This window comes from Rana temporaria, chromosome 3 (assembly GCF_905171775.1).
Source record: "Rana temporaria chromosome 3, aRanTem1.1, whole genome shotgun sequence".
NCBI classification, from domain to species: domain Eukaryota; kingdom Metazoa; phylum Chordata; class Amphibia; order Anura; family Ranidae; genus Rana; species Rana temporaria.
Window position 1 is genome coordinate 452,277,869 of NC_053491.1, and position 16,515 is coordinate 452,294,383.

The 16,515-nt window shown below is 45.7% G+C and overlaps 1 protein-coding gene across 1 annotated transcript in view; it reads right to left on the reverse strand.

Annotated features, from left to right (window-relative positions):
• LOC120933439 (complement C3-like) overlaps positions 1-16,515 on the reverse strand; it is a 235,993-nt gene that overhangs the window by 97,728 nt on the left and 121,750 nt on the right. Inside the window, exons 24-25 of the mRNA XM_040346656.1 lie at positions 5,574-5,777; positions 92-167 (exon numbers count right to left, since the gene is read on the reverse strand). Coding sequence (XP_040202590.1) covers positions 92-167; positions 5,574-5,777 — 280 coding nt within the window. The remainder of the gene's footprint in view (positions 1-91; positions 168-5,573; positions 5,778-16,515) is intronic.

Below are 16,515 nucleotides of genomic sequence, written 5' to 3' on the forward strand. Positions count from 1 at the left end.
TAACAAGGCAAAAATTGCCAAAATTTGAATCATCTTTATTGCTAATGTTGGCATGCTGCCTTTCTAACTTAGTAGGTATGCTTGTAATTACCAGGTTCCCTGGGGTGACCCCTGAAGAGCGGTATATGATCCATCTTTGGCACGATGTGTTAACTGAGTGGCATAACCTGAAGTGAAATGAAAAAGACAGAAATAATGAGAAGAAAATGTGTGTAATTTACAGTATATATACAGTGCTCAAAAAAAAATAAAGGAACACTTTTTAATCAGAGTATAGCATCAAGTCAATTAAAGTTCTGGGATATTGATCTGATCAGTTAAGTAGAAGAGGGGGTTGTTAATCAGTTTCAGCTGCTCTGGTAATGAAATTAACAACAGGTGCGATAGATGGGCAACAATGAGACCACCTCCAAAACAGTAATGGTTTTACAGGTGACATTTTTTTTCCCTGCTCATCTTTTTTGATTTTTTACTAGCTTTGCAGTGAAAAACTTCAGTAAAACTTCTGGTAGCATGAGGAGATACCTGGACCCCCTAAAGGTTGCACAGGCAGTCCAACTCCTCCAGGATGGCACATCAATACGTGTCATTGCCAGAAGGTTTGCTGTGTCTCCCAGCACAGTTTTAAGAGCATGGAGGAGATTCCAGGAGACAGACTGTTACTCTAGGAAAGCTGGACAGGACCCCTTAAATCATCAGGAGGACCAGTATTTGCTCCTTTGTGCAAGGAGGAACAGGATGAGTACAAACTCGCTCATCCATGTCTTTATATACCTTGATTTGTGCACTGGTGTGCAGTCATGTTGGAACAGGAAGGGTCCATCCCCAAACTGTTCCCACAAAGTTGGGAGCATGAAATTGTCCAAAATGTCTTGGTATGCCGACACCTTAAGAGTTCCCTTCACTGGAACTAAGGGGCCAAGCCCAACCCCTGAAAAACAACCCCACACCATAATCCCCCCTCCACCAAATGATTTGGGCCAGTGCACAAAGCAAGGTCCATAAAGACACAGATAAGCTTGACTGGCCTGCACCCGATAGAACACTTTTGGGATGAATTAGAGCAGATTGATATGATTCTATTAGATGGTGAACAGGGTCCTCCTAACCCTCTTGTTGTATTGTAACTATATTGTCTCCCTTTTATAATGTAAAGCACTGCGTAAACGGTTGGCACCATATAAATCCTGTATAATAATAATAATAATGATTCTGAGAAGGGATTTTCCATTCCTCTCTGCCAAGACAAAGACAAAAGCAGCTAAATTGGTATTAAACACAGAAATGTAATAGATTGCAGTGTGCCAATTTTTATATCTGCATTCTTTTTAGGCTTTTTTTCCCTACATTTTCCTCTGTTGACACTAGAGAGCTGTCTAGCAAAAGTGGCAGTTAGAGTGTTGAGCCAAACCTTTTACCACTGACAGGGATGCGTACAATAGTCAGCTATTATTCATTTATGAAAAACCTGTATCCCAAAAGGGGAAAAAAAAGGTTGCTTTTAACTGCTTAATTTGTGTTGGATGGAATCCGGCTTTAATTTGTTAGACAAGTCCATTTAAATTTCTCTAGTATGTCTAACACTCCCTTCCCCCAAGACTGACAATGTTGCTTTCCAAAGATGTCTCCATTGCTGCTCCATAAAGAATAGAGACACCCTGATGCCGCGTACACATGATCATTTTTCGGCATGTAGAAAAAACTTTTTTTTCCAACTTCATCATTAAAACGACGTTGCCCACACACAATAGTTTTTAAAAAATGCTCTAGCAAAGCGCAGTGACGTACAACACGTACGACGGCACTATAAAGGGGAAGTTTCATGTGGATGACGCCACCCTTGGGGCTGCTTTAGCTGATTTTGCGTTAGTAAAAGACGATTTGCGCTTTTCAGTCTGTTACAGCGTGATGAATGTGCTTACTCCATTACGAACGGTAGTTTTACCAGAATGAGCGCTCCCGTCTCATAACCTGCTTCTGAGCATGCACAGGTTTTTAACGCCGTTTTAGCCCACACACGATCATTTTTTACAAAAAAACGACAACGTTTAAAACGTTGTTAAAAAAATGCAGCATGCTCGGAAAAAAATTTTTTGTCGTTTTTCGGGACCCGAAAAATTATGTGAAGCCCACACACGATCATTTTAAATTAAAAATTTTTAAAACATAGTTTTTTTTCATGCCGAAAAATGATCGTGTGTACGCGGCATAAGACCAAAGTGTGTCAAAAAGTGAGAATGCAAACTGAACAGAGCATTAATATTAGCAGTAGAGGGAATGGGAAATCAAGCCCAACCAAAGTCACAATTTATACTGTAGATTTTTTACTTGTAGACCTTCATTTTAATAGTTTGCCCTTTCCTGTTGCAGCTGTTGTTCAGACTGTAAATGTGAACATACAGTCCACAAGGTACCCAGGTAAAGCTGGATACACACTATACAACTTTTGTAAAATTTCCTTTAGATTTACCTTCAACTATGTAGCACAAGTGTCAGCCTGATTGCATACAAATTTAAAGTGTTTAGGTTTGACCTCATATTATATGGTTTTGGTAAATCTAAAGGAAAACATCTAATACAAATTGTATAGTGTGTATCCAGCTTTAGACATAGCACTCAACAAAACAATTTATCTGTTTGAGGAAACTTGTGATAAAGGGTGTGGATATTACTCAGCTCTGCCAGCACAGACCACTACAGTGTTAGGGCAGCAACCAGTGGGAGAAAAAGCATTATTTGAAGTCTTTCCTAGCATGAATCAGTCACAGACCATATTTTGTGAGGTAACTGAACAGTTTGGGAAAACACCCTTTCTATTTTTAGGATGACTATGCCCCTTTGCCTGAAGTCAACTCTGTAAAGACATCATTAATGAGTTTGCTGTGGAGGAACTTGAGTGGCCTGCATAGAGCTTTAACCAAACCCCATTTTGGGATGAATTGGAATACCAATTGTGAGTTAAATCGTCTTATCTGATATCAGTATCTGACCTCACAAATGCTTTTTTGGTCAAATAGGCACAAATTCCACATGAATAAGCCACAAATGGAGGCTGTTATAGCCAGAAAGTGTGGGCAAACTCCTTACTAATATCCAGTACAGTGGAGGCTTTTAAAGCCAAGAAGGGGGGGCAAAGTCATTATTAATATCCATTATTTTGGAGTGGGATGTCCAATAAACTTCAAAAGGTCAAGACAGTGTAAAGAACAGGGTGCTCCCGAGCCCACTTGCAGCCCAATTCTCTGAGGCCTCGTACACACGATCAGTCCATCCGACGAGAATGGTCCGAAGGACCGTTTTCATCGGTTAACCGACAAAGCCGACTGATGGTCAGTCGTGCCTACACACCATCGGTTAAAAAATTGATCGTGTCAGAACGCGGTGACATAAAACACACGACGTGTTGAAAAAAACGAAGTTCAATGCTTCCAAGCATGCGTCGACTTGATTCTGAGCATGCGCTGCCTTTTGACCGATGCCTTTGCATACTAACGATCTGTTTTGACCCATCGGTCAGGCGTCCATCAGTTCAATTTTAAAGCAAGTTTGTTTGTGTTTTGACCGAAGGATAACTGACCGATGGGGCCCTCACACAATTGGTTTGGACCGATGAAACGGACCTTCAGTCCGTTTTCATCGGTTTTGACCGATCGTGTGTATGAAGCCTCACTGATTGGTAGTATCTGAAGACAAAGCTTGCTCCAGCTGTGGCATATCACAAATCCACAACAAAACTGATCAGCCATGTCTCCCACCACCAAACAAAAAGGTCGGCAACACGGTAAACCATGCTAATAAAATCTTCTTTTTTAAGACCCATATGGATAAACGGGATAAATAGTCACTGATATGGGGGGGGGGGCAGAGTACACTACAGTGGGGAGGTAATGTGAATGGGGGACAGATGACACTGCTTTGCGGGGTACAGGTCACTATGGTGCTTGGAGAATGGGGCAGATGACATTGCCATAGTGGGCAGGGGAGGAAGAGGATACTACAGTGGGGGTGATGTGCAGGGGCAGAGGACACTGCTTTGGGGGGGCAGAAAGCACTAATGTGGGTGAGGCAAATAACACTACTGTGTAGGGGGGCAGAGTATATTACTGTGGGGAGGTTGAAGGGGGCAGAGGACACTACAGTGGGGGTGGGAGTGGAGTGATGTGAAAGGGGCAGAGGATACTACTCTGTGAGGGGGAAGTGATGTGAAGGGGGCAGAGGACACTACCCCTCTTTCCTCAGTGGATCTTTAAAGGGGAGTTCCACCCACAATTTCACTTTTTAAATATAAATACCCCTGTAATACACAAGCTTAATGTAGTCTAGTAAAGTTAATCTGTAAACTAAGGTCCGTTTTGTTAGGTTGTTACAGCATTTAGATAGTTTATCATCTAGAAATAGACCGTGGCCATCTTAAGTGTGGGCATCATGAAGCCAGACTGTATGACTTCCTGGATTTCAGCTTTGCATATCTCGCACATGCTCAGTGCACAAGCAATGTAATAGGTTTCAGTCAGGTTTGCAAGGACTACTGGGAAACATGATGCCTATCCCAGAAACCCTTGCAAATAGCCTAGGCAAATAAGGAGGAGGAAGTAATGAAGGACTACAAAATAAAGGTATTTACAAGCAACAAATTAAATAAAAAATTTCCATTATGAACACTATGAGATTAGAGCATGCAGCACAGACAAACATAAAAAAATGGGTGGAACTCCACTTTAATTTCTTCCATGCTGTCCAGGTAGATCTCAACCTCTGAAAGGTACCTTATCATAATCACATTGGCCCGGATTCAGGTAGAATTGCGCATTATTTACGGAGGCGCAGGGCAACGTTTTTTGCCCTGCGCCCCCGCAAATTTGCTCCGCTGCCCTTGATTCACGGAGCAGAAGCTCTGTAAATTGCACGGGCGCGCCGGCAAAATGCCCGGCGCAAGAGCACGCAATTTAAATGATCCCGTAGGGGGCGGGAATCATTTAAATTAGGCGCGTTCCCGCGCCGATCGTAGAGCGCATGCTCCGTCTGGAAACTTTTTCCCGACGTGCATTGCGGCAAATGACGTTGCAAGGATGTCATTTGCTTCAAAGTGAACGTGAATGGCGTCCAGCGCCATTCACGATTCACTTACGCAAACTACGTAAAATTCAAATTTTGCGACGCGGGAACGACGGGTATACGTAACATGGGCTGCCCCTGCTAATAGCAGGGGCAGCCTTGCGCGAAAACCGCCGTACGTAAACGACCTAAATTGCGTATGCAGGGCTCGCGCAACGTTGTGAATCGGTGTTAGTATGCAATTTGCATACTATACACTGAGCACAACGGGAACGCCACCTAGCGGCCACCGCAAGAATGCAGCCTAAGATATGCGGGCATAAGAGCCTTATGCCGCGCATATCTTAGGCTGCAGTCGGCGTAACGAGGTTCCTGAATCAGGAGCACTCGTTACGCCGGGGCAAGTAAGCAATTGCGCTGTGTAACCTATGGTTACACAGGCGCAATTGCTTCTTGAATCTACCCCATTATATATTTGGATTTTATATATCTGTCAGAGGATGGCTAGTTTGGATTACCTGTCTGCATATGGCTTATAGCCTCTGTCCTGCGGTGAAGTCCAACTTTGTCCCACTGATTCGTTTTGTCCAGGAACAGGGTGGCAATGACAAGCGGTGCCAATTTCATCATATTTTGCTCCGCACAGCCAGTTGGTATAATGATCAGATGATTTAGATTCTTGCCATCAATGGATTGTTCTATGAAATCAGCAATTGGAGATCCTAAAATGAAAGGAAAAAACACATTTGGCAAAAAAAAATCTTCCTCTTAGTGTTTGTCACATCTATTCAGTACAATTTGTTGATCACGACTACAGAAGGACTTTTCTGGCATCTCATTATGTACTTCCTAACTGTTCCAATTTTGGCAAAATACTGCTACTACAGGGCTGTGAGAAGTCTGATTAAGCCCTGCCCACCACCCAGGGGACACAGAGGAAGAGGATATGGATTGCTATGCCTCCTGGGAAAGACAGAAAACTTGTTGGGAGGAACTTGGACTGATGGGAGATGTAGTCTCCACACTGTGACATACCCTGTTTCTCCGAAAATAAGCCCTACCCCGAAAATAAGACCTAGCGTGAGTTTCTGGGATGGCTGCAATATAAGCCCTACCCCAAAAATAAGCCCTAGTTAAAGTCCTTGTAAAAACATGTAATCCGTTCTGTAAAAAGATTATATAGTATGCAGTGTGTCTCCCTTTTGTAACTTTATTGTGGAAAATACTTTATTTACAGCACTGCTGGGCGCTCACGTGACCCGCCGGAGCTCTTCTCCTCTCCTCCCGGCTGATGTCAGCTGTTTTTTTTTTTCATTAAAACTTTATTAAGCCCCTACCCACTGCAGTACTCAGAGTGGGGCTGACGTCATTGGGGTTCTTGGCCCCTCCCTCTGCAGTATTTGGAGTAGGGAAGAAGAGCTCCAGCGGGTCACGTGAGTGGCAAGCGGCACTGTAAATAAGGTATTTTCCACAATAATGTTACACAATGAGACTCACTGCACATGATATTATCTTTTTACAGAACGGATTACATCATTTTATGAGGTCTTTAAACAAAGGTTTATTTTTGGGATTACAGAATTTCACAATGCTGACTCCAGAGCTGACAGGGGGAGAATTTTTTTTGTACATACCATAAACAAATAAGACATCACCTGAAAATAAGCCCTAGTGTGTTTTTTGTAGCCAGAATTAATATAAGACCCGGTCTTATTTTCGGGGGAAACACGGTAGTCCTTTTGGAAGGAGCAGCAGGGAAGCAGAAACAAAATTTCTAAGGGTGCTTTGAGAGAGGAGGCAAAGCAAAAAGGGGGGGGGAAGGGCCTGCGTGGGGAGAATATCACACCTGGGAATGCAGAGGATGTAAGTTAGTTTTTGGTTGTACACTGGCTTGTGTTACCCATTCCTAAAACGTATGCCCTTTGTGATATGCACTCCTGAGCGCTGCACCTTACTTTTCTCCTGGGCTGTGCACCCTGTGTGATACACATTCCTGAGCAATGTGCCCTTTGCAGTATGCACTCCTGAGTCCATGATTTGCACTGCTGCACCCTGTGCGATACGCACTACTGCTTTTCTGAGCCCTGCGTGATACACACTCCTAAGCACTGCAGCCTTGACCACACCCACCATTTGTACTAGCACACTGCATGCGCCACTTTCCTTCTCTCTGGAGTAAGGATGGGAGGGCAATACGAGAACCTTCACCTATTTTCGGAGAAAAAAGCCCTGCCTAAACCTAACACTTAATCTTAAGGTCAATTTCACACCTGCGTGTCACGTCACAGATTTTTCATACTATTTTGAATGGTTGTTGCACACATTCACTTGAATGGGCTGCCCTACAAGCGACAAATGCGCCAAAGCACCTCCTGCTCCTTTTTTTCCAGTGAGCCTTACTCACTTTTGCAATGCGTGTATTGGTGTGTTTTTTGAGTGTTGTCGCGCAACTGCTATTCGTGTTTGGGGTGCCATTAAGAATCGGGTGGTGTAAATTGGGCATAGTAGTTAGGCTCTTAGGGCCAGATTCACAGAATAGATATGGCGTATCTCCTGATACACCGTTGTATCTCTTGTCCTATCTATGCGGCTGATTCATAGAATCAGTTCCGCATAGATAGCCCTAAGATCCGACAGGTGTAATTGACTTACACTGTCGGATCTTAGGATGCAATACTTCCGCCGCCGCTGGGGGGATTTTGCGTCGTATTCCAGCGTCGGGTATGCAAATGAGGATTTACGGCGATCCGCGAAGGTTTTCGCGTTCGTTATGTCGTCGCTAGTAATTTTTTCCCGTCGCAAAGTTACACCTGCTTTAACATGGCTTAACTTTAGTCGAGCCATGTTAAAGTATGGCCGTCGTTCCCGGGTCGAATTTCAATTTTTTTTTTTTAAGGCGTAAGACGTCCGGGAATACGAATGGACGCTACGCACGTTGCCGTTCTAAAAAATGACATCACATCGTGCAAAGCACGGCGGGAATTTCTAAACTGAGCATGCGCAGTACGTCCGGCCTGGGAGCGCGCCTAATTTAAATGGTACACGCCCCATTTGAATTGGGCGTGCTTGCGCCGGACGTGTTTACGATACACCGCCGCAAGTTTACATGTAAGTGCTTTGTGGATCAGGCACTTACACTGAAAACTTGCGGCGGTGTAACGTAAACGGGTTACGTTGCGCCGCCGCAATTGTACCAGAATCTGGCCCTTAATGCTTAACCTTCCATTCTAACCCTTAACCTGTTCTGCAACACTTAAGACCCCTAATCTAGAAGTTTGCCCTAAACCCTTAAAGAAGATCTTTACCCTCTTTTTGCACCTTATATAATATTAAATGTTTAAAAATGGCAGGATTGTAACGGGTTGGATCAGGTCTGAGGAAGGGAGCTTGTCCCCGAAACATGTCAGCTTTCCAACAGCAGCATTTTTGTGAATCACCTATTATGACTAAACGCAAGATGTGTGAAACATCTTCCATTCATTCCTGTGACTGCATCTGTCTACATCACAATAAAGACGTTTTTATTGGTATCCTTTTGCGGTGCCAACACCTGTGGGGTTATCTTCGGTGGGATCTCCTTGGCTCACCTGGAGTGGTGATTTCTCCTCTGCCTTCCTCCCTTGGCAATCACATATGCTGGAGTGATATGATAAGCTTGTACCTTCTCATGTTTGCGAGTATGTTTTTGGTTGTTTCTATTCATTCCACAGGCCTCGCCTGTGGAATGCACTACCAACCACCATCCAACTGGAGTCGGACCACTTGGCCTTCAGGAGAAAGATTAAAACCCATGTCTTCTGAGGTCAAGGGGTTCCTTACCCATGAAATGGATACAGCGCCCAGAGGCGATTCAGTTCGCATGTGTTGCGCTTTACAAGTCTCTCACTCACTCATTAATAAACATGATATTGGTGGTAATGCACTAGGCCAGGGGTAGGCAACCTTTTGAGCACAGTGTGCCAAAAAATGTTATCAATGAAATTGAGCATACTGATTTTATAACAAAAAATGTCAACTTCACACTCAATCACGAAAAGGATTTTTTATAAAGTAAATGCTGTAAACTACTTGAGTAGTAGTGAGAAATAAACATCCCTCACGCCTCAGATCAGCCCCAATCTATGCACCGTCACACCTCAGATCACTGCCCCCCCCTGCAAATCTGTTTCACCACTGTACCCCCTGCAAATCTGCCCCACCGCTGTAACCCCCTGCACATCTGCCCCACCGCTGCAACCCCTGCACATCTGCCCCACTGCTGCAACCCCTGCACATCTGCCCCACCGTTGCAACCCCCCTGTACTACTCTGCACATCAGCCCCACCTCTGTATCCCCCTGTACATCTGCCCCACCAATGCACTACCCTGCTCTTCTGTCCCACCACTGTAAGCCCCTGCTAATCTGCCCCACCTCTGTAACCCCCTGCACATCTGCTCCATCACTGTACCCCTATGCTCTTCTGTCTCACTGCTGAGCCATCTTCTCATCTGTCCTAACTGAATTTATCTGCTCATCTGCCCCACCACTGTAACCCCCCTTTCTCATCTGCCCCACCACTGTAACCCCCTTCTCATGTGTCCCAGTGATGTACCTTCTTTCTCCTCTGCACATATGCCCCCCCTCTGTAAACCCCTGCTACTCTGCCCCACCGTTGTAACCCCCTGCTCATCCGTTCCACCAATATAACCCCTTCCTCTGCTCGCCACTGTACCCCCCTGTACATTTGCCACACCTCTGTACCCCCTGCTCTTCTGCCTAACCACTGTAAACCCCTGCTCATCCGTCCCACCAATGCACCTTCTTTCACATCTGCCCCACCGCTGTACCCCCCTGCTCTTCTGCCCCACTGCTGTACCCCCCTGCTCTTCTGCCCCAACACTGAACCCCTGCTCATCTTTTGCACCACTATAACTACCTTCTCATCTGGCCGAAGACTGAACCCCCCCCTCATCTGTCCCACCACTGAACCCCCTCCTGCTTATCTGTCCAACCACTGTAACCCCCTGCTCATCTGCCCTATTACTGTACCCCCCTGCGTATCCCACTGCTGAACCCTCTTCTCCTCCCTCCCACTACTGTACCTCCTGCACATCTGCCCCCCCCCACCCACTGTAACCCCCCTGCTCATCTGCCCCATCAATGTACCCCTTTTCTCATCGGCCTCACCACTGTACCTGCTCCTCCGCCGTATCCCCATGTCTCACTACTGAATCACCTTCTCATCTGTCCTAACACTAAACCCATCTGCACATCTGCCCCACCACTGTAACCCGCTTTCTCTTCTGCCCCACCAATGTACCTTCTGCACATCTGTCTCACCTCTGTACCCCCCCTGCTCTCATGCCCCGCCACTGTAACCCCCTGTTCATCTGTCCCACCAATACACCTCCTTTCACATCTGCCCCACCCCCCTGCTTTTCTGTACCACTACTTAAATCCATTTTCATCTGCCCCAACACTGAATTCCCCTGCTTTTCTGTCCCACCACTGAACCCCCTTCTCATCTGCCCCAACACTTAAGCTCCCTGCTCTTCTGTCCCACTGCTGAACCCACTTCTCATCTCTTCCACCACTGTACCTCCCTGCAGATCTTCCCCAACACGGTACCCTACTGCTTATCTGTCCCACCTCTGAACCCCTGCTTCTCATTTTCCCTCACTGTTGTACTCTGCTGCTTATCTGCTCCACTGCTGTATCCTCTTCTCGTCTATGATATGTGTGATATGCAGAGTGGTGAAAGGAAGCAGAGATGAGACACATCTTCCTGCCCTGGCACACTCATCCTGCTGATCCAACTCTCGTTCCTGCCCACGTGCTTGTATGTGATGTCATATACAAGCATCTGAAATAGATGCGTAATGAGGTCAGAGGTATTTTCTGAAAGCAGTGGGTCTGTGTGCAGGATCATAATTTGGGCCCTCGCAGCTGAGAAAAAGGGTGGTGCTCTATGCCGCAGCAAAAGTTGGGTGTGATTTTTCATTGTGCGAAATACTGGCTGTGGCTTAAAGGGACACAGAGTGCTGGAGTTCAGTAGTAAGTGATTGAAAGGTTCATGAATAAAATTTCAACAAAGTTCCCAGAAGCTCAACAGTAATTCCACACAGTGGCGTAGCATGGGTTGTCAGCGCCCGGGGCAAGGCAAGAAATTTGCGCCCCCCTAATCTGTAGACTTTTTGCACTCCCTGAGTCCCTTCCCTTCCTACAATAGTACTGACCAGCCCGATTCCTATACTGACCACTACAATAGCCTCTACACAGACCTACATGATTTCTAGACTGAGCATTACACTTACCTACCTGTCCACTGCACTGACCTACCCGATTCCTACATTGGCCACTACACTACACCGCACACCACTACACTGACCACCACACACTGACCACTACACCACACACTGACCACTACACACTGACCCCTACACTACACACTGACCACTACACCACACACTGACCACTACACTACACTACACACTGACCACACACCACTACACTGACCACTACACCACTACACTGACCACTACACCACACACTGACCACTACACCACACACTGACCACACACCACTACACTGACCACTACACCACACACTGACCACTACACTACACACTGACCACTACACTAAACTACACACTGACCACTACACTACACACTGACCACTACACCACACACTGACCACTACACTACACTACACACTGACCACTACACTACACCACACACTGACCACTACACCACACACTGACCACTACACACTGACCACACACTGACCACTACACCACACACTGACCACTACACTACACTACACACTGACCACTACACTACACTACACACTGACCACACACCACTACACTGACCACTACACCACACACTGACCACTACACCACACACTGACCACTACACTACACTACACACTGACCCCTACACACTGACCCCTACACTACACCGCACACCACTACACTACACACCGACCACTACACACCACCAGGGCTGCGCCCTGACTCCACTTTACCCTGCAACACGTGACCTTCGGAAAAAAAAGAAACCCTAAGGCTAACACTGCGCTAATTTAAAAAGATAATACAAAAAAATTATGATAATGTGTATAAGAAAGCAGCTGACACTTAAGGTCAGTACAAAAAACTTAGGATAGATAGCAAAAAAGGGAAAGAGTGCAGCGCTATGTGGTTAAAACCATGTGTGAAATCTAGACCTTCGTCAAAAGCCACATTGGAAGGGATGGCGCGCATGTGCACGTGCACGTGAGGACGCGCGCTCGTAGGTGGGGAGAGAGAAGCGCTGGGAGCCTGAGGGGGGATGAGGACGGACCGCATCCAATGAGGGAGAGGAGCTGGCAGCTCCCCGTCTGTTAGCTGCACGCCGCACGCCGATCGCGGCTTCTGCAAATCAGCTGTCCAGGCACAACAGTGGCGCAGAGGGGGACGGCTCCCTGCACGGACCGAACGAGCCCAAACAGCACAAACGACGCCAGGTCAAAGATGCCAGGAAGCAGGTCAGTGCAGAGGAACACAGCAGGTGAGAGACGGAGAGAGCGCTGCCGGAGGTCTGTATCCTAAGGAATGTGGTAAAAACAGCAAAGCACCCACACCACCACCAGAGTCAAGGTCGGATTTTCCTTTTATGTTTGTACTATCTGTGTCCTCTCTATACCTACCCTATTGAGCACTTGGAGGAGGAAGGAGAGGTAAGATAGAGGACTTTTAAGGACCCCTTAGGGGAAAGGATTAATTATGAAGAGAGGGTTAACGCAGTAAAGATTTGGAAAAAAAAAAAAAACTGTGATGCTACATGACTGTTGCCAATGACACTGGGAAAGTAAATAATGCACAAAATACTTCCTGATTCAACGATAAGTATAAAGTAATATCCTGGTGCCGTAGCAAGAGTGACTGACTTATATAAGGGGTATCGTTAAAGCTGGTCTAAGGGGACTAGACTAACCCTTAATCTTAAACGCCAATTTTTCAAGAGACATTCTTTACTTGAATATAGAAGCATTTCACAGGGCATTGATAAGTGACCCAAAAAAAAAATTTTTTTGACAAAATAAGGAAACGCCACAGACACCCCCCCCCCCCCCCCCCACCCTCGGAAGTACCATACTATGCATGGTTGGGCCGGGGCCGACAGCGGCTAAAAGAACCGACAAATAGAGGGGTGAGGAGGAGAGTGGACTGAGTGGCAGGAGGTCTGAATTAGGATAGACCATATAAGCTCTCTCTCTTGTTTCTTTTTGGAAGTGACCCCGTGGAAGGTATGTAGAGGAGACCCCTAAAAAAAACGGGGGAAATTTGCTGAAAAAATCAGAGGAGTGGCTCAGCAGTAAAGTTTGAAAAAAAAAACGGTGATGTTACATGACTGTTGCCAATGTACTGGGAAAGTAAATAACGCACAAAATACCTTCTGATCCAATGATAAGTATAAAGTAATAACCTGTTGCCATAGCAAGAGTGATTGACTCATATAAGGGGTACCGTAAAAGCCGGTCTAAGGAGACTATACTAACCCTCAACCTTAATCGCTAATTTTTCAAGAGGAGGAAGGTTTGTAGAGAAGACCCTTATAAAGCGGGGGAAATCTGCTGAAAAAACCAGAGGAGAAGCCCAAGTGACCCCCCCCCCTCCCCCCCGGATATAATGTTCTAATCCCACAGGGTGTACAAAGTGATTTTTAGCAATGTGATAAATAAATATAGGATAAGATCCCAAATCCTTTGAGAACTCACCCAGGACTTCTAGGGTCAGGAAGACAAATACATAAACAAAGACATCTGGGATTATTCCCCCTAGAACGGAGGGGAATTTATATATGCTGGACTTGTGGGGTACCATTACTTAGAGTATCTACATAACTAGGGGTTTTCTGAAAAAATTGGAAAACTAGGGAACTCACAAAAAAAAGGGAACAGACACCCCACCTAGTACTTCCCCCCTCGCCATTTGGAAGGTAGGGGGGGCTAGGTGGAGAGTAAAGAGGAACCCGGGGGAGGCAGTTGAAGGTCAAGCTGGGGAAAAGAATTAGAAAAAGGGAAAATATGAGCAGAATGACGAGTAGGTCTACAAGGGGGGGACCTCCGACAACCCCGAGTAATACATCAACAACAAGCTCTATAAGACCTTTCATGACTAAAGGGGTAAGTCCGCAAACACAAGGAGCCCCGGGAGGGACAAAGCAACAGCAATCTAATAAAGACCAAAAGTCTGTAAACAAAAAACCCCAGGGGGAAAACACCAGCGAAACATCAATAGAGTCAAGAGAAGAAGGCAATATAGAGCATGGATCGGAGGGTAATGGGAATAAGGGACACCGATCAGATGCACAGCCCCCCATAACGGAGAAATTGCAGAGATGCTACAAAGGATGGAAATGGCGATTAAGGAGGAAATCAAAGGGGAAATACAGAATCTGCGTACAGACCTCGGACATTTTATGTCCAGAATTGAAACGAAGAACGAACAGAGACGGCCGAACAAGAAGTAAAAGGGTTAAAACATCAAATTGACCAGACACAACGACAACAGAGACTTATCCTCTACAAAATAGAAGATCAGGAAAATAGAAACCGCAGACAAAATTTAAGGATAAGATCGATCCCAGAGGAAAGGGGAGAAGATCTCAGGAAAAAAATGCAGATGATATTCAATCCCCTCCTGGAAAAACCAATAGAGGAACCCATAAGGATAGAAAGGGTCCATAGAGTGGGGAATCCACAAAGAGTTAACTCAGAGCGAACAAGAGATGTGATAATCAGATTCCGACTCTATGAGGATAAAGAAATAGTGTGGAAGAAACTGCGGGGTCAATCTCCGATAGTGCTGGATGGGAGAGAGTTACAGATATTCTCTGACCTATCCGCCGAGACCCTGGCAAGGAGACGAGTACTGAAGCCACTTCTAAAGCAGATGATAGACTTAAACATTAAATATACTTGGGGACATCCGGCATGCCTAATTGGCACAAAAGATGGAAGATCGGCAACACTGAGATTTCCGGAAGACCTAGAAGAATTCTGCAAAAAAATAGATATTCAGATACCCGACCTACCAGGATGGGAATAGAGGAGTAGGAGATAAGGGAGGAGGGAGAAAAAAAAAAAAATATGAGTCAATTCATAATGATCTAATTTTTTTTGGAAGATCCGGTTTTTTATTGTTCGGACTTTTGTTGGTGGTGCTGGGTGCGTTGGGGGATCTACCTATCCCCCCTCCCCCCCCGCACAAGGAGTGAAGCGGAGGAGAGGCAATCCCAGGACCCCACCTAGAGGAAACTGGGCCAGACATGGAGGATGGTCCAGAGGCCAAAAATTGGCCGAAAGGGGAGGGAGGGGGAAGGGGGGGGATGGGGAGGGGATGGGAGGGGACGGGGGGGAGGAGGGAGGGAGGAGGGGAACGGGAGGAGAGGGAGGGAAGGGGGGGGAGGGACCTATCTCACCAAAATAATCAGAAAGAAGGGGAAGATTAAAAGATGCCACAAATCAAATGTATATCTTATAATGTGAAAGGTCTCAATAGCCCGACCAAGAGGCATAAGGTTCTCAAGGAATTGAAGGGTTACAAAGCAGATATATCCTTTTTACAGGAAACTCATATTACCCTAGGATCAAATATTAGACTATATGCCCCAGATCTCCCCACTTGGTACTATGGGGATTCTATATCCAAAAGAGCAAGAGGGATAGCAATCGGGATCTCAAAAGGGGTACGGTTCGAACTAACCAATAGACTGACAGATCCAGAGGGGAGATTCCTTTTCCTGAGAGGAAAATTGGAAGGACTAGAATGTACTCTGGTAAATGTCTATGCCACAAATGACTCACCAACAAAATTTCTCTTGGGGATACTAGGGAAGTTGACAGACTTCAGGAGGGGAAGAGTAATCATAGGAGGAGACTTCAACCTAAGTATGAACCCAAAAATAGATAGGATATCCCAGACATCGAGCGTGCGGGGCGTACAGTTAAGAAAGCTCAGGGACGCTTTATTTAGGAGTCAATTGATAGACGCTTGGAGAGTCTTTAACCCGGACAAACGAGACTACACTTTCTACTCCCCGGTGCATGGGACTTACTCTAGGATCGACCACATACTAGTCGATCACAGAACCCTAGATATCGTGGTGGAGGCAAAAATAGAAACCATGACGATCTCTGACCATGCACCGGTTAGTACCACAATAGACATTTCAGGAAATCCGAGGCCGAAACAAAATTGGAGGTTAGACGAACATTTGTTGATAGAGGAGACCAGTTTAACAAGAGTAAAAAAAGAGCTGGAAGAGTATTTTAGGTTAAACGAGATGAAGGAAGTATCGGCGGCAACAGTGTGGGACGCCCATAAGGCAGTGATAAGAGGAACTTTGATCTCGGAAGGGGCAAGGAAAATAAAAGAAAAAATAGGAAAAAAGAAGAATTAATAGAAGAAATTTTCCGCTTAGAACAAGAACATA